The 18,896-nt window shown below is 37.6% G+C and overlaps 2 protein-coding genes across 2 annotated transcripts in view; one reads left to right on the top strand and one right to left on the bottom strand.

The window, feature by feature from the left end:
* The first annotated feature begins 2,039 nt into the window (after window positions 1-2,039).
* On the top strand, window positions 2,040-15,271 carry LOC149840967 (uncharacterized). Its single transcript, XM_090005166.1, has 6 exons — window positions 2,040-2,224; window positions 5,111-5,225; window positions 5,573-5,647; window positions 8,097-8,771; window positions 9,132-10,085; window positions 15,194-15,271. The coding sequence occupies exons 1-6, from the start codon at window positions 2,040-2,042 to the stop codon at window positions 15,269-15,271; spliced, it is 2,082 nt and encodes a 693-aa protein (XP_089861292.1).
* Window positions 15,272-16,262: 991 nt separating this feature from the next.
* The window catches only part of LOC149840966 (selenoprotein family protein), a 35,810-nt gene continuing 33,176 nt past the window's right edge, over window positions 16,263-18,896 (bottom strand). The window contains exon 4 of the mRNA XM_090003502.1: window positions 16,263-16,620. Coding sequence (XP_089859628.1) covers window positions 16,545-16,620 — 76 coding nt within the window. The 3' untranslated portion in view covers window positions 16,263-16,544. The remainder of the gene's footprint in view (window positions 16,621-18,896) is intronic.

Here is an 18,896-nt window from a genome sequence, read left to right as displayed (position 1 = left end):
TCTCTCTCTCTCTCTCTCTCACACACACACACACACACACAAGTAAAGAAGAATTTTCATATGAAAAATCCGAGAGGTTAAGCTGAGAGAAAATAAGGATGAAAAAAGTTCACCTCAGAAAAAAAATTCCAGTACAAAACAAGAGAACAAATGTAAGAAATTTTTGCTACATTTGAAAACAGCTGCAAAGATTCCATTTCCCCCGCATCCCCACATCCAAACGTACCCAAAATTCACTTCTTTGACTATCAACTTGTGAAAGAGTGGGAATTAACACATCATGTCTGAAACTTGAAGAAAGGAGCATCTTTAGGTTTCCTCAGAGATGCTGCCGTCCAATGACAATGAAGGCAGTGAAAATTTGTACCACGCTTAAACATCTCAAGGAGCAAAAGAACTAGACCGGACCAATATGCCGAGTCCGGACAGGGTGCAATATGATTGCACAAAAATTTGTGCATTAAGCACCCCTTCACCCTCCATCAGGTCTTGGGTCCCACACCTGACAGGCCCTGTCCCCAAGATGGAGGGTGATCAGGTGCTTAATGCACAAATATTTGTGCAATCATATTGCACCTGATCTTTTCACCCAATATGCCAGTCATAACAGAGATTCATGCCACATTAAATACAGTGGTTATTCTGACAACATCGGACCTAGCCTGATCCACAATAGACTTCAATGCTTACACTGTTATTAGGTTCCAGCTTCCTTAACAACGTCAACATCTTTCTAACCACAAAATCTTCTTTCTTCCACGAGGAACAAATTTATATAGTTCAACTGAACACGATTGTGACAGGTACTGGGGGGCACAAAAAAATCCCAAATTTAATCACAAATTCCCAATTTTACAAGTCCATGTTGTGCTAGCCGATATAGTGGGTTACACAGTAGACAAAATTGAGAAACTAGGGGCTCACTTCTAACTTGCTACCGTGATTGGCTTAACCTTCTCTCTCAAAAACTGCTGCACGTGTTCACGCTTCCAGTTATCAATTCTGCAATAATGACATTACAAATTCAGTCACAGAGATACCACGAAGCAATAAAAGGTCTGTCCCAGCATTTGCCTGTGGATACCTACCAGTATAGTAACAATAAATAGGCCCTAGTATCATTTCATCTATGGGATACTACAGGTGACACCATTATAACTTTTTTCAAAGAAAACTGATAAACTGTCAACAAAGTAATGAGAACAGGAAAGAGAAAACTGAATATTGAAACAAAGAATCATTCTGTAGAACTTTGCCTTGATCTTCATATTGCAAAAATATCCAAAAACAGGTGGGACAGTTAATGTTTCTGAAAAAAGAATCACAATAATTCTGTTGCTGAAGGATAGAAATCAATGTTCACATCATTACAAGAATATCAAAGAATCACCCGACATTTCAAGAAAGAATCAATCAGTCAATTCCTTCCTCAGAAAATTTGGGTTATATGCAGATGAAACTGACGCTAATTTACAAGTTGAGAAAATTAATGACATATTTCTAGGAAAAGCTTGAACATCACTCGCAGCCCTCAGTTTAAGATTTCACTTCTTGCACCTTCACCAGAAGCAATTACTGCGTCATGCCTTAGCATGACTAACTACTGCTAAAACTGGAAATAAACAGTGAAGGAAGATGGTTGTAGTTTCAAAAGATCATTTGAACTTCGAAAATGTCTTCAAAAGTGCATGTCTTAGGAAGTTCACAAGCACTTCACTCAACTTGGTGGTCACATGAATTTAGAGCAATATCATTTGAACTTCAAAAAATATCTTCAAAATGTTGGCCTAGGAAGTTAACATATATCTAATTCTACTTCAATGCTTTAATGAGGTCATGCACATATATATTGTTGCATGCATAATGGATTTGTGATGTGTATTTAGTTATTCATTAGAGTAGTAGGAACAGTCTGGCAATTGTTCACCCAATAAACGTGTAAAAGTCAATTGTTATATGCCCAGGGTATTTCGGTCATAAAAATTGTTAACCTAATGGTCCGCCCTTATATGCACTGCATTGTCACACTAATAGAAATAATGAGGTTTCTAATTTACTTCTCTTCCTTCTTGCTTCTTCTATGCATCCTCCATGTGGAATCAGAGCTAGATTGTCTTTTAGAAGAGGCATCTAACTATGTTGAAGGGGGAATCGGTATTGATTCCTGCATCGTGATTTGTGCCATTGCTGAAATCAGCAAGAGGGAGAACGAGTGGTCTGACAGGTTTAGATATTGATTTTAGAAGTTCTACGAATCAAGCTTATTTCGATTTGGTGGAATACTGAATTTTCAGCAAATTTTCTCATATTTGCTGTGTTTTATGGAGAAATTTCCCAATTTGATCAGATTTTCAGTTTTTGTTGGGCTGAATCACCTTTGTTCAGGTCATTTTTGTCTCTAGAGCATGTTAGGATCAGTTTTGTAGTGAACTCTTGGATTATTGGTGAGTTCTATAGAAGTTTTGGGTTGTTTATAGTAAGCCGTAACCCATATTATGACTTGGTTGGCTACAAATTGGGTACCAGGATACCCAATATCGTGAGATATCCCTCGGTTTTGCTATTGATGCATAGGATTTGTGCTCTTGGATAAGATACTCACATGTTTTGGTGAGTTTTGTTCAAGTTTCTTCTGAAACTAGGTATCGGCTACCTAGTTTTGGTTCATTTCTTTTGGAAATCCAGTGGCCGCACATTAGTTTGGATATTTTCTTTGAGTTACTGTTATATACACTGTTTTTGGCCTTGGTTTTCTGTTACTGTTGTCTTGTGCAGCATATTGGGATTGTAGTTGTAGGTTATTGAAGGTATGAAGGGGAACACGCTCAGCTTTATCTCTGTGAAGCTTGATGAGACCAATTACACATAATGGTTAGAGTTAACAATGTGTTGACAAAAAGTCTTCCACCATGTCACTTTCAAACATTTCTCTAAAAAATTGGAATGATTTCGTTAACATCATCTCGAGTTTGAGGAGGGGTGTTGAGAAGTAATACGTATTTTACTTTTATTATTGTTCTACCCCTCCTTGTATATATATATATATATATATCATTATTTATAGGGGTATTTTTGTACTTTTACTGTAATAAGTTGTAGGGTCAATAGATTTTGTCTTTTAGTGAGATAGGGAGGTCATCCAATATATTGTTGTAACTTCTCTTTGGTTGTGCTAATGAAGTTAATTTGCTTTCTCTCCTATTCTTCTCTCGGTGTGTGCCCTAATATTGCCTTAATTCTTGAATCTCAATAAACCTCGCTATATCCAAATGGGAGAGCATGATCCTTAGCTAACCCACAACTCTCAATACACCTAAGCTGACTCTCTCTCTCTTGCTATCTAACGTATCCAACTTTTTATGTGTTATATGTCTTATTTGTTATGGAACTTTGAGACTGGTCTAGCATACTCTTTTAATTGAAACTTGAGTCAACCATATTTGAATTTGAAAAATAATCCAACATAGCAAACCTAAATTGGATCCAAATACAGATTTGGATCCCACTTTAAGGATCTGAACCCAAAAACTTGTAGGACAAGGTATAGTTTCATTAAAAATACAAATATAATATTTGGGTCAGCCGCATCGGATTGGATATCCAGGAAAAACTATATCCCAAATTCAACCCACATGTTACTCTGGATGGATTCGCATCAACCAGAAAAATATACGGGATCAAACTTTTCATGTCCACACCCAGCTATTTGGTTTCTAGTCAGATCATTTATCCGACACAAACCCGATCCACTGACAACCCAAATCACAATCTCATTACAACATTTACTAATTTCATGTGGATGAGGTTCTAATGATATTTTTAAAACTAGATTTTACATTGATAATCATACACTTTCGTTCTTATTTCAATAATTTAGAAGTTACCAGCCACTCTCTCTCTCTCTCTTATATATATATATATATATATATATATATATAAAACATGCAGATGCACGTGCCTGTCCGCTAGTATTGTTCAATACTGGTATGCCCAAAGATTTTTGGGTTGAGGCTGCTCATGTTGCAGTATATGTAATCAATTGGATGCCTTCAAGTGTTCTTGGCAATGTTTCCATATTTAAGAAGTTATTTGATAGGGAACATAACTAAGAATTATAGAGGGCATTTGGGAGTACCTGTTTTGTCTTGGTACTTTCTCAATAGAGAGATAGATTGTCTCCTAGAGCAGTAAAGTTTTGCTTTATAGGATACCTTGAAGGGCAAAAAAGGTTATGTTGTCATGATCATCTTGTCAAGACAATTTGGATATCTAGATGCATTGCGTTTTTTTAGCATATGCCCTATTATAAGCCAGTACAGTTAGACGAGAGCAAACATAACTTCTCTTTCTTGATGTCATTCCTAGTAAACATTGAAGTGAAAAGGAGAATAGAATGATAACCTATAGTAGAAAGACTTCATATGCTCCTACCTAGTCTTTTATTGACTTGCATGTCCAAGAGGAGGAGGACCTCCCTGAAAAAAGTCCCAATGTTTCTAAAGCTGAGCCAAATCTGTTAATATATATATATGTTGTAATGAAGTAAGCGAAATTATAAATAACAAAGTGTAAAACACTTACAAGTCCAATTGTAAGACTAGTGTAAAAAAAAATGTGTTTGGATCCGGGTGCCCCCCCTCCCCCCCCCCGGATTAGCCTATTTAAACCCTCCACGAGGGAGGATTTCTTTTTAAATGCAACCCGGACCCCAAACCCGAACCCTCCCGCCTCTCATCCCTCTCATCGACTTTCTCTCACTTCGAACCCCCGTCGGGATCTCTCCTCGCCAGAGTTCCCCAACCCCGTGTCTCTCTCTCCCATATCTCTTTCACGTCGGCACTATTAAGACTGTATCATAAACTAGATCGGGTTTTCCAGTATGGGTCGGGTTCTCCAATGTAACTTGTAAGTTTATGTCTGGGTATGGATCCAAATACTTGGTCCAACCCAGTTACTGTTTTGTATATGTATATATAAACATAAAGTAGGGCACGACTTCATTATTGAAGTCCCCTTTTGCTGCTGCAGCTCTCTCTCTCTCTCTCTCTCACGCCTCATTCTCACGTTCCAGCAAGATCGAGTGGGCCATTCTAACATGGTATCCGAGCAGGCTTTTGCACAGTGAATCGACTCCGAAGGGCGTGTCTAGCAAGATCGACACTGCAGGTGCTGTTCCGTCTAGGGCTATCCAGCAAGATCAACGTCCCAGGTGTTTCTTCTTCCAGGTTCTTCAATCTACCTCCTTTTCTATTTTCTATTTCTGTCTGCATCCTCTTTCTGCCTTCATCCAGCTTTTCCCTTCTGTTTAGTCGTCGTTCCTCTTTTTGTTTGTTTTCTTCCAATCTATCGATAGATTGGACCCTGCGTGACTGCTGTCCTTTTTTTATCTATCTTTTCTTCCTTTTGTTTATCACGTCTGATTTGGATCAGACTGTCGAACCCAAAGGCTATCTGAAATCCGAATCTGCCCAAACGTGGGTTCTGATATCAGATTTGGTATTAAGTTGAAAACAGCCATCAACTGTTTAGGTTCATATATTGTGTTTTGATTGTTGCATCTGTTTCATTCCAGTCTGAAATCAAGATCAGATCTAATCCAAAGATCAGATCTGTTTTCTTAGTTGCTGTTGTTCCTTCATCTGTCATGGTTAGATCTGAGTTCACTCCAGATCTGAAGCGAATCTGATTTTTATTTCTTCTCGATCCAATTTCACTCCTTTATTCTTGATTTCTGGTTATTCCTTCAAGGTCTAAAATACCTATTCATTTATTCTTTATTCTTGATTTAATCTGGTCTGAATTTATTTCAGATCTAAAGTCATTCCTTAAGTGTTTGTCAGCAGTCAGCAACTTTATAGTTCAGTTTTCATGGATTCTGTTACCCTGCCATCTAGTTTTCTAGGACAACTTATCTCAGACAAACTGAATAACAATAACTATTTAACCTGGAAGAGGCAAATACTGCCTTTCATTAAGAGCCTGGATCTCTATGGACACCTAGATGGAACGATCTCTGCACCATCAGAATTTATTGTGCAGGAAATTGTGGACGATAAGGGAGAGACTTCTAACAAGTTGATTCGAAATCTTGAATTCACCACTTGGAGAAAACGAGATCAAGCTGTTGTAGCCTACATTACCTCTACTCTTTCGCGAGAGGTTCTTGTAGGTATTCCAGATGAGTGCTCAGCAATGGAGTTGTGGGAACAACTTGCGAAGACCTATTCTCAAATCTCAGAGGCAAGAATTATGCACTTGAAGAGGGAGTTTCAACTCCTAAAGAAAGAAAGCATGACTGTTACAGAGTATATGAACAAGGTGAAGATCATCACAGATCAATTGGCTATGGTGGGCTGTGTGATTTCTGATAAGGACAAAGTTCAACAAGCGCTAAACGGGCTTGGATCAGATTATCATATGTTGGTAACATCTCTCTTGTGTCTTCCTTCACTTCCTAACTTTGAGGATCTTCGGGCAAAATTACTACAATATGAAATTTCCATTAAAGGAGAAGATGTAGGCAACAATTCAAGAAGCCAAGAAGTATTGTTTACAGGAACAAATTCAGGAAGAGGACGTGGCCACTTTCGAGGAGGACATGGACAGATAAGAAATAATCAAGGGGGGCGTGGATTGTTGCCCACGCCTAGCATGCCGTCAGGTAGTTTTTCGGGAAATCACAATTTCAAAAATGTTCCAACTTGCTATTTGTGCAACAAAAAGGGACATATCAAAGCAAATTGTTGGCACAACCCGCAAAACAAAGGGAAAATGAATGGCACAGGATCGTCAAGCAAGGGAAAAGCTGGAGGAACTCAATGGGATGAAGACAATGTCAAGAGTCTTTTAATATCAGCTTTGTCAGGATTGAATTTCAAACAGGGTGATCAGGGAACTTGGTATATTGATTCTGGAGCTGCAGCCCACGTGACAGGTGATATTGGTAAGATTTTGAAACCTATCCCTTATCATGGAAATGCAAGTATTAAAACTGGAGATGGAGCTCTCCATCCAATAACTTACACTGGAAATGTGAATATTCCTCTTTCCGATGGTTCCCTAAAATTGTCCAATGTTTTCATTCCCCTAATATTGTCAAAAATATCATTTCTGTTTCTAAATTGGTTGATGACATTCATTCTTGCGTCGAATTTACTCCTTCTTCTGTCTGTGTCAAGGATCCACTCACGAAGAAGACGCTCGTTGAGGGAGAGCGTAAGGGAAATATGTATATCCTCAAAGAGACTTCTTCACTTGTTCGCAGAGCTGGATCGAAATCGTCAATTGGTCAACCATTCAAATTAGATTCATCTAAGGATTGTTTGAGTTTGTCTTCGTACAATAAGCCAAATATTTGGCATTGTCGTTTGGGTCATTGTAATAATTCTTCTCTTGAGAAACTTGTGTCAAGTGGACTTATTTCAAGATCAAGTCCGCATAATAAGGTTGATGGTTTTCTTTGTTCTAGTTGTCAGTAGTGTAAGAGTCATGTACTTCCCTTCAATTCAATAAATGAAAGAGCTTCCTTTCCTTTTGAACTTATTCATTCTGATGTTTGGGGACCTGCTCCACAACCCTCTTTGTCTGGTAGTCGCTACTATGTCACATTCATTGATAGTTTTTCCAGATATACTTGGATTTATTTTATGAAATACAAGTCTGAGGTATTCAAATTCTTTCGTTTATTTCATGCTCTTGTTGTCAATCAATTCTCGACAAGTATTCAACAATTCCAGTGTGACGGAGGGAGAGAGTATCTATCAAAGGAATTTACTGAATTTCTTCAAAACAACGGGATAAGGCGTAGAATATCTTGCCCACACACACCACAACAAAATGGGGTCGCGGAAAGAAAACATCGTCATATTGTTGAAAGTGCCCTAAGTATGCTGCATGACACTCATATTCCTTTAAGTCTTTGGACAGAAGCTTTCCACTCTGCGGTTTATGTAATAAATCGTTTACCGATGAAAATGTTGAATAATTTGACTCCTTATTTCGTGTTGTTTGGTACCCAACCTCAATACAGTCAACTACGAGTGTTTGGATGTGTATGCTATGTTCACATTGACAGTTCCCAACGTAATAAATTTCAGGATAAAGCTTGTAGATGCAGGTTTGTTGGGTACGCTGAAGAGTATAAAGGATATCGATGCTATGATCCAGACACTCGACGCATTAAAATCTCACGAAACGTTGTCTTTGATGAGAACAATGTTCAGATCTCGAACAAAGAAGCAAGGGTTACTAAGGAGGAAGAAAGCTATCAGCCGTGGCTAGCGAATGAATTATTTGATCAGCTAGAAATGGATAACTCTGCTCCATGTCACACAGTAATAGATGAGTGTGAGCCCATGGAAACCAATGCACAACCTAGTGGGAACGTGTTGACAGTTGCTCAGGGATCTACTGTGCCTCCCATCGCAGAAGAAACCTTGACATCAGGTATTGCTCGTCCAGATGGCAGAAGATTCAAAGGGGCAGTGTATGTCAGAAGAAGGGACACACCCCACATAACTGAGCATGTCAGACGTTCGGAAAGGATCAGACACCCTATTGAAAGATGGGTAAGCTATGAGAATTTTTCCACAGAAATGCAGTTATTCGTTGCACAGGTTGAAAAACAAGAAGAACCCATCGATTTCTCCCAAGCCTCCTTGTCATCAAAATGGGCAGATGCTATGAATGAAGAAATGGGAGCCTTGCATGAATGCAGGACCTGGGAAATAGTTCCTAGGCCTCCGGATAAGAATGTTGTAGGGTCTAAGTGGGTATATAAAATTAAGTACAAACCTGACGGATCCATTGAAAGATATAAGGCAAGACTAGTCGCTAAAGGCTTCACACAAGCATATGGAAAAGACTATGACGAGACCTTTAGTCCAGTTGTAAAAATGGGAACCATTCGACTTGTGTTATCCTTGGCGGTTCAGCATGGATGGTCTCTAAGTCAACTTGATGTTAAAAATGCATTCTTACATGGCGATCTGAAGGAGGAAGTTTACATGGAGCAGCCTCTTGGTTATGCAGAAAACAATCTTGAGACACATGTTTGCAGATTGCGACGAGCCATTTATGGACTAAAACAAGCATCTCGGTCATGGTTTGACAGTTTCTCCATTGAAGTACAGCGATTTGGATTTGTCCGTTCTCAACTTGATCATTCATTGTTCATTTTTCGAGAACATCAGGTCAACACCTTACTTCTCATATATGTAGATGACATTATTATTACAGGAAGTTCTTGCAAGCATATAGAGGCTACAAAGATCCTATTGAATCAGAAGTTCAAGATGAAGGACCTGGGTGTCCTACGATATTTCTTGGGGGTTGAAGTGGATCGACAAAATACTAGCCTCTTGTTGACCCAACACAAGTACGCTCTGGATCTTCTGGAAAAGTCAAGAATGAAGAACTGCAAGCCATTGAATACTCCTAGCGTGTTAAACCATAAACTCAGTGCTCAAGATGGGGAGATCTATGAGGACCCGAAATATTATCGTCGCTTAGTTGGGATGCTTCAATATCTTACTTTTACGAGGCCGGATATTGTATATGCAGTGAATCAAGTCTCTCAGTTCATGCACGATCCACGTACAGAACACATGAATGCAGTTAAAAGAATTCTTCGGTACTTGAAGGGTACTCTTGGAGATGGGCTTGTTTATCGTCAATCAAAGGCAAAAGGAGAACATAGACCACTAGAAGTGTATGCAGATGCAGATTGGGCAGGAGATCCAGACGATAGAAAGTCAGTCTCTGGGTATTGTGTGTATGTTGATGAAAACTTAATAGCATGGAGTAGTCGGAAGCAACGTGCTGTTGCGCGTTCAAGTACAGAAGCTGAGTACCGATCCATGGCCTCTGCCACTGCCGAAGTTACATGGTTAAGACATTTATTAACAGAGATAGGAGAAAAAGTGAAGGTTGCGAATCTGTTTTGCGATAATCAAAGTGCCATTCAAATTGCTTTCAATCCTATCCATCATGGTCGAATGAAACACATAGAGATCGATCAACACTTTGTCCGACAGAAGGTAGAGGACAAAGAAGTTATTCCAGTCTATGTACCAACAGAAGATCAAGTTGCTGATCTACTTACCAAAGGACTTACGAGTGCGCGGTTTTGGTATCTCAAAGGCAAGTTGTCCATGGTACAGGACCATGCACAACTTGAGGGAGGGTATTAAGACTGTATCATAAACTGGATCGGGTTTTCCAGTATGGGTCGGGTTCTCCAATGTAACTTGTAAGTTTATGTCTGGGTATGGATCCAAATACTTGGTCCAACCCAGTTACTGTTTTGTATATGTATATATAAACATAAAGTAGGGCACGACTTCATTATTGAAGTCCCCTTTTGCTGCCGCAGCTCTCTCTCTCTCTCTCTCTCACGCCTCATTCTCACGTTCCAGCAAGATCGAGTGGGCCATTCTAACAGGCACACCCCGACCCTTCATCTCTCTCTCTCTCTCTCCCTCTCTCGCACGCCAGCACACCCCGACCCTCCCTACACCTCGTCTGAGCCTCTCTCTCTCCGACCTTTCCCTCCTTCTCTCGGTGGCGGCTGCATCGCTGGGGTGGTGGCACCACTTGGGTGTCGCCCTCCATTCTCTTCCCTATTTTTTCGCCGGCAAACCAGAGCCACCACCTCCATTCTCTTCCCTATTTTTTCGCCGGCAAACCAAAGCCACCAGCAGTGGTGGCTCTGGCTCGCTAGGAGGGAGGGTGTCGAGAACCCTCTCTTCTCCTTCTTTCCCTGCCGACCAGGTGGAGAAGCCGCAACCCCCACACACCCCCTGGTTGTATTTCCCTTGCCAGCAGCCCAGAGCCACCAGCGGCGGTAGCTCTGGCTCGCCAGGAGAGAGGGTGTCGAGCACCCTCTCCTTCCTCCTCTCTGGAGAAACCAGAAGAGGCCTCTGGCTGCTGCCATTTTTTCCGAGAAGGGGTAGCCAGAGGGAGATGCCTCTCCCTCATGCCCCTCTGACCGAATGGAGGGCAGGCGCCTCCTGTTAAAATATATGTAATCATATATACATATATATGTATATATATACATATATATATATGTATTTATCTCATCATACCCGATAAAGGGTATTTTTGTAATTCTGCCTATTAGGGCATTTTAGTCTTTTTTACATCTTTTACATGTATTTTATTTTACATTTTCTTTTTCCTTTTTATTTTTCATTTATTGTAAAATGCATTTAATGCATTGCATTGGGGGTTCCAACCAAAGGAGTCGTTGGACCCCCAACGGTCACATATGACCGTTGGGGGCCCAACGAGTCCCCTTTTGGGCCTCCCAATGTTCTCTCTCTCTCTTTTCCCACTCTTTCTCTCACTCCTTTGTGTATAAATAGAAAGGTATTCCCCCATGTAAGGTATGGCCTTTTAGGCCATCATTCAATAAAGTTTATGTAACTTATGCCTCTTCGTAGGCTTCTTGTGGTGTCCCTTAGTGGACCATTGTGTTATTCCCCATTATGGGGTTGTGTTTGTCCAATGTTGGACCTTATGAATGCATTATGCATTCTTGTAATTCATTTTTGCATACTTTCTAACATGGTATCAGAGCAAGGTTGTGACCGAGTTGCTCTTTGGTGCATCGGAAAACGTGTTATTCAAGAAATATTAAGAAAAATGGTGAAGTTTTCTTGTTCTCTCTCTTTTCTTTCTTAAAGTTATTTGGTATGTATTCCTTTTCGTTTAGTATCATGCATTATAAAGAAATATCTACTTCCTTAATAATCTATATGTATGTGTTTTTTGTTTTTTGTTTTTTAGTACTTGTGTTATTCGGTTCTTCATTGAGCCTTTGCTTTTGTGTATATCACATTTTTGAAAATCTCTTAAAAGATAATTAGTTAAATCGGTGAACTTGTTTGTCATTGCTTAAAACTTCCTTTAATAGGGTCATTAATCGTGCTTATCTTTCAAGCATAAGTTGATGTCAATCTTGAACTCGTGTGTATGGTATTAGGAGTTTTTGTGATCTTATTGTTGTTTTTCAAATCCTACATATGATTTAAAAGCTTTTTATTGATGGACATCTTTGACTCCTTGAATTTAAATTTTTATCAAATAACTCTGGTACTTTGAAGTTATCTCTTGCATGTTTGCTTAAAAGCATGAATTATATATGTGTGGGAAGTTTTTTAAAGAAAAGTTGAGTTGAGATTGAAATTCTTTAACATATAAAAGCTTGTGATAATTCACATTCTTTTTTACACACTTGCTATCATATATTATGAGTAGTGATGTTTATTAGAGATTTCTCATGTAGTGATATTTTTTAAGAATCTCAAAAATGATTTCAAATCATGTGTCTTAGTGCATTTTTTTGTAATTAAAGATTCCTCATGTAGTGATGTATGAATACCTCTAGTAACTCTTGAAGTATGGTTTTCTTCCATTTGGAGTTAAGTTTTTTCTTCTTTGCTTTACATACTCGTTTTTTAGTGTTGTGTGCTTCTTATTGGTGAATACTATGTGTGAGACTTTCACAGTTCTTGTAAGAAGAGTGTTTGTTCTTGTGAAAATCCTTCAAAGTTTCGATCTTAAAAGGATTATTCTTTTGGAAAGTTTTGTTGTGGGCATTTGAAGGTCTAATTGTAGAAGTCCAATTCTTTCTACAAGCTTGGTCCTTTAGTTTTTGATTTTCTACTAATATTGCAAGTTTTACAAACTTGTTCTTTTTGTGAATTTTTCCGCATGAGTTTTTCCAAATTTTACCGCATCCATTAAAGAATGCCCATATTAAACTAAATTTGTTATATTGTCATTCGACATCTTATATTACATAAAAATTGCATCTATTATCATTTGGTGTGCATATAATTGTACTTTATATCTATCATGGTTAAAGCTTGTGGGATTATAGCCCAAGCTCTGTTAGTGAAACTTATGACTTTTGGGTTCACATTTGCGAGTTTGTATTGTGCACAAGTGTTCTTTTTGAGCATGTTGTATTATGAGAGCTTTCATGAGCTTCCTCTTCTTACATGATATAGAAATTTCATATGCATTATTTGTTTGATGTTTCATGATAAGTCTTTTTTAGTATAAATTAAATAATTGATCATGATTAAGCATAATTCGTGTTTATGCAAAATTGTTGTTATGAGGCATATTGTTGTGATTGATTATATTGGACCTTTGATTCGATTTTTAATCGGTCCTCTTTGTAAAAACTTCTATTTGGAAAATGATTCCCTTAAGTGTTTGTTGCATTTTTATGGCATTTATATTTGTCCATCACATGTTATTTAATGCATCATTTGTTTGGCCTTATTATTGTTATATTAGAGATGTTTGTTGAGGCGAATTATGTGCACCTCGTGTTATGTCATTTTAGATTGTCAACTTGTAGTTTGACTCTAAAATGACTTGTTATGTGATCTCTAATTATGATTGTGTTACTCGTTTATTTTGGCCATTGATACTCTTAATTATGTATACATGTGATGGATGTCTAAAGTTTGAAACCATAAGTGTTTTAAGATATATTGAAATTGATAATTTGTTAAATGTTTGTCATTACAAGTCTTATTGCCTCAAAAGTCTTCTCTTTTTATAACTCTTATCTAAGTGTCATCATATGTAGACAAGATTTTTATTATACTTTTGTGTGTTGGTAGCCCTTTGTTGGCTTTGTTCTCTTGGTCTGGTAGCTGAACACACTTGTCTTGAGTGTTATTATATGTAGACAAGGCACGTTGATTCACACCATGGTGTGTGATTTTAGTCCATGTTGGCATTTGTGTCCTTGTTCTAGTCGCTGAGATGTATGTCCATGGTTGGCTTCTTTCACTCATTTCAAGTGTCATTTTATGTAGACAAGAGATGTATTGTATTTTAGCCCATAGTGCGCTTGATTTTCTCGTTCTAGTAGCTGAACATACTTGATGTTGAGTGTATTTTTACGTAGACAAGAGATGTTTTGGGTCCATGTTGGCATGTATTCTCCTGTTCTTGTCGTTGATACACTCATTTCAAGTATTATTACATGTACACAAGAGGTATTTTTACACACATTTGTGTGTGTCTTTGGCCTTTAATGGCATTATATTTATGTTCTTGATCTAGCTTATACACATGATTTATGGGTTTTGGAGGATTAATGAGGTAGTTGCTTGTAGTGGATGAACTATTGTTGAAATTTGTGAAATTTCATTCATATTTTTCTTTTTAAAGATACAAGTGAATCATATCATTAATATGCATATTTTAAAATCAAATTGATTGTTTGGCATTTAATATACATATTAAGTGCTTATGGTTTTGGCCACCTTTGTATTTGATATGCAAAATGAGTTTTTGTAATTGCAATCATTTGAGTGAGATGTTCCTAAATGTGTAAGGTTCTCTACTAAAATAACACTCATTATCTTGACTCTTGAGTGGATGTTTTTTTAGATCATGTCCTTGCAAGTTCACATATGGCATTTGTTTGACATAGAATTTCTTCTCTCTAAGATGTGAGAAATCATTAACTCATCTTTTGTGGATAAAAAGTCTCCCTATTGGTGATTTATGTGTGTTAAACATGTTTTCTTTCATATGATCTTGTACACTTCCCTTTGGAGCAATTTGTTCTTATGTGAACATTGTCTTCTTAGATATATTTCTAATACATGAAATTTTTTACTTGATCTTAATACAAATCTCATATTTTGTGTCTTTGTGCACTTCTGAGTGTTCTCCGTGCACACACTCCTTTCTTTCAAATATTGATAAAACTGTTTGTAAGAATGATTTTGGGAGCCTTAGTGCTCACATATTCTAAGAAGTTCAATCTTTTGCATTTGTGGGTGTCCCCTTTGTACCTTTGGGTACTTTTATTCAAGTGTTCTTGGTGTGTCTTTGCACACGTATTCCTTTGTGGTGATTGGTGCTTGAAGTGCACATATTTAAAGGCATTTTTACATGGTTCTTAGGGATATTTTTGGTCAAATGCTCTTAGTGTGGCCTTTGTGCACTTATCTTTCTTCAAGAACTTAGTGTGTTTTATCAATGTTTAAGGTTAATCCGTGTTTTGCATAAATACTCAATCAAAATGCATAAATTATCTTTTGAATCATTGTCCTTCTTAATCAATGTTATGGTCTATTATGCACTTTTTATATCTCTTATTTGATTAAGATACAAAGGTACTTTTTACTTGGAGTTCTTTTGGCTTGTTCCACAGGATCTTCAAGATGGGATGAATGAAGCATCTATGATACATCGTGAAAGGAGCTTGGGGATGATCATTAAAAACAGTTAAAGGCTGACAGATGCAAAGTTCTTTCATGTACTATAATGTTGGTGACTTTCATTGAAGATTTTTTTGAAGACTGGAACCCTCATTTTGTATCTTCAAACTTCTCGTTATCCCCACGCAAAGTTTGAGAGGGGGGTTAAAATATATGTAATCATATATACATATATATGTATATATATACATATATATGTATTTATCTCATCATACCCGATTGAAAATTCCATGATATATGTACAATATGGCTATTTTGTTTACATGGATAACCTCAGGTTGCCTTACAAACGTCTGAGAAGGGACCCCACACACAACCTCTCTCTCTCTCTCTCTCTCTCTCTCTCTCTCTCTCTCTCTCTCTCTCTCTCTCTCACACACACACACACACACACACACAAGTAAAGAAGAATTTTCATATGAAAAATCCGAGAGGTTAAGCTGAGAGAAAATAAGGATGAAAAAAGTTCACCTCAGAAAAAAAATTCCAGTACAAAACAAGAGAACAAATGTAAGAAATTTTTGCTACATTTGAAAACAGCTGCAAAGATTCCATTTCCCCCGCATCCCCACATCCAAACGTACCCAAAATTCACTTCTTTGACTATCAACTTGTGAAAGAGTGGGAATTAACACATCATGTCTGAAACTTGAAGAAAGGAGCATCTTTAGGTTTCCTCAGAGATGCTGCCGTCCAATGACAATGAAGGCAGTGAAAATTTGTACCACGCTTAAACATCTCAAGGAGCAAAAGAACTAGACCGGACCAATATGCCGAGTCCGGACAGGGTGCAATATGATTGCACAAAAATTTGTGCATTAAGCACCCCTTCACCCTCCATCAGGTCTTGGGTCCCACACCTGACAGGCCCTGTCCCCAAGATGGAGGGTGATCAGGTGCTTAATGCACAAATATTTGTGCAATCATATTGCACCTGATCTTTTCACCCAATATGCCAGTCATAACAGAGATTCATGCCACATTAAATACAGTGGTTATTCTGACAACATCGGACCTAGCCTGATCCACAATAGACTTCAATGCTTACACTGTTATTAGGTTCCAGCTTCCTTAACAACGTCAACATCTTTCTAACCACAAAATCTTCTTTCTTCCACGAGGAACAAATTTATATAGTTCAACTGAACACGATTGTGACAGGTACTGGGGGGCACAAAAAAATCCCAAATTTAATCACAAATTCCCAATTTTACAAGTCCATGTTGTGCTAGCCGATATAGTGGGTTACACAGTAGACAAAATTGAGAAACTAGGGGCTCACTTCTAACTTGCTACCGTGATTGGCTTAACCTTCTCTCTCAAAAACTGCTGCACGTGTTCACGCTTCCAGTTATCAATTCTGCAATAATGACATTACAAATTCAGTCACAGAGATACCACGAAGCAATAAAAGGTCTGTCCCAGCATTTGCCTGTGGATACCTACCAGTATAGTAACAATAAATAGGCCCTAGTATCATTTCATCTATGGGATACTACAGGTGACACCATTATAACTTTTTTCAAAGAAAACTGATAAACTGTCAACAAAGTAATGAGAACAGGAAAGAGAAAACTGAATATTGAAACAAAGAATCATTCTGTAGAACTTTGCCTTGATCTTCATATTGCAAAAATATCCAAAAACAGGTGGGACAGTTAATGTTTCTGAAAAAAGAATCACAATAATTCTGTTGCTGAAGGATAGAAATCAATGTTCACAGCATTACAAGAATATCAAAGAATCACCCGACATTTCAAGAAAGAATCAATCAGTCAATTCCTTCCTCAGAAAATTTGGGTTATATGCAGATGAAACTGACGCTAATTTACAAGTTGAGAAAATTAATGACATATTTCTAGGAAAAGCTTGAACATCACTCGCAGCCCTCAGTTTAAGATTTCACTTCTTGCACCTTCACCAGAAGCAATTACTGCGTCATGCCTTAGCATGACTAACTACTGCTAAAACTGGAAATAAACAGTGAAGGAAGATGGTTGTAGTTTCAAAAGATCATTTGAACTTCGAAAATGTCTTCAAAAGTGCATGTCTTAGGAAGTTCACAAGCACTTCACTCAACTTGGTGGTCACATGAATTTAGAGCAATATCATTTGAACTTCAAAAAATATCTTCAAAATGTTGGCCTAGGAAGTTAACATATATCTAATTCTACTTCAATGCTTTAATGAGGTCATGCACATATATATTGTTGCATGCATAATGGATTTGTGATGTGTATTTAGTTATTCATTAGAGTAGTAGGAACAGTCTGGCAATTGTTCACCCAATAAACGTGTAAAAGTCAATTGTTATATGCCCAGGGTATTTCGGTCATAAAAATTGTTAACCTAATGGTCCGCCCTTATATGCACTGCATTGTCACACTAATAGAAATAATGAGGTTTCTAATTTACTTCTCTTCCTTCTTGCTTCTTCTATGCATCCTCCATGTGGAATCAGAGCTAGATTGTCTTTTAGAAGAGGCATCTAACTATGTTGAAGGGGGAATCGGTATTGATTCCTGCATCGTGATTTGTGCCATTGCTGAAATCAGCAAGAGGGAGAACGAGTGGTCTGACAGGTTTAGATATTGATTTTAGAAGTTCTACGAATCAAGCTTATTTCGATTTGGTGGAATACTGAATTTTCAGCAAATTTTCTCATATTTGCTGTGTTTTATGGAGAAATTTCCCAATTTGATCAGATTTTCAGTTTTTGTTGGGCTGAATCACCTTTGTTCAGGTCATTTTTGTCTCTAGAGCATGTTAGGATCAGTTTTGTAGTGAACTCTTGGATTATTGGTGAGTTCTATAGAAGTTTTGGGTTGTTTATAGTAAGCCGTAACCCATATTATGACTTGGTTGGCTACAAATTGGGTACCAGGATACCCAATATCGTGAGATATCCCTCGGTTTTGCTATTGATGCATAGGATTTGTGCTCTTGGATAAGATACTCACATGTTTTGGTGAGTTTTGTTCAAGTTTCTTCTGAAACTAGGTATCGGCTACCTAATTTTGGTTCATTTCTTTTGGAAATCCAGTGGCCGCACATTAGTTTGGATATTTTCTTTGAGTTACTGTTATATACACTGTTTTTGGCCTTGGTTTTCTGTTACTGTTGTCTTGTGCAGCATATTGGGATTGTAGTTGTAGGTTATTGAAGGTATGAAGGGGAACACGCTCAGCTTTATCTCTGTGAAGCTTGATGAGACCAATTACACATAATGGTTAGAGTTAACAATGTGTTGACAAAAAGTCTTCCACCATGTCACTTTCAAACATTTCTCTAAAAAATTGGAATGATTTCGTTAACATCATCTCGAGTTTGAGGAGGGGTGTTGAGAAGTAATACGTATTTTACTTTTATTATTGTTCTACCCCTCCTTGTATATATATATATATATATATATATATATATATATATATATATATATATATATATATATATATATATATATATATATATATATATATATATATATCATTATTTATAGGGGTATTTTTGTACTTTTACTGTAATAAGTTGTAGGGTCAATAGATTTTGTCTTTTAGTGAGATAGGGAGGTCATCCAATATATTGTTGTAACTTCTCTTTGGTTGTGCTAATGAAGTTAATTTGCTTTCTCTCCTATTC

This window comes from Nuphar pumila, chromosome 4, assembly GCF_984573655.1.
Source record: "Nuphar pumila chromosome 4, dmNupPumi1.hap1.1, whole genome shotgun sequence".
Taxonomy (NCBI): domain Eukaryota; kingdom Viridiplantae; phylum Streptophyta; class Magnoliopsida; order Nymphaeales; family Nymphaeaceae; genus Nuphar; species Nuphar pumila.
The sequence above is the reverse complement of the archived record's forward strand: the minus strand, read 5'-3'. Positions and strand labels throughout refer to the sequence as shown.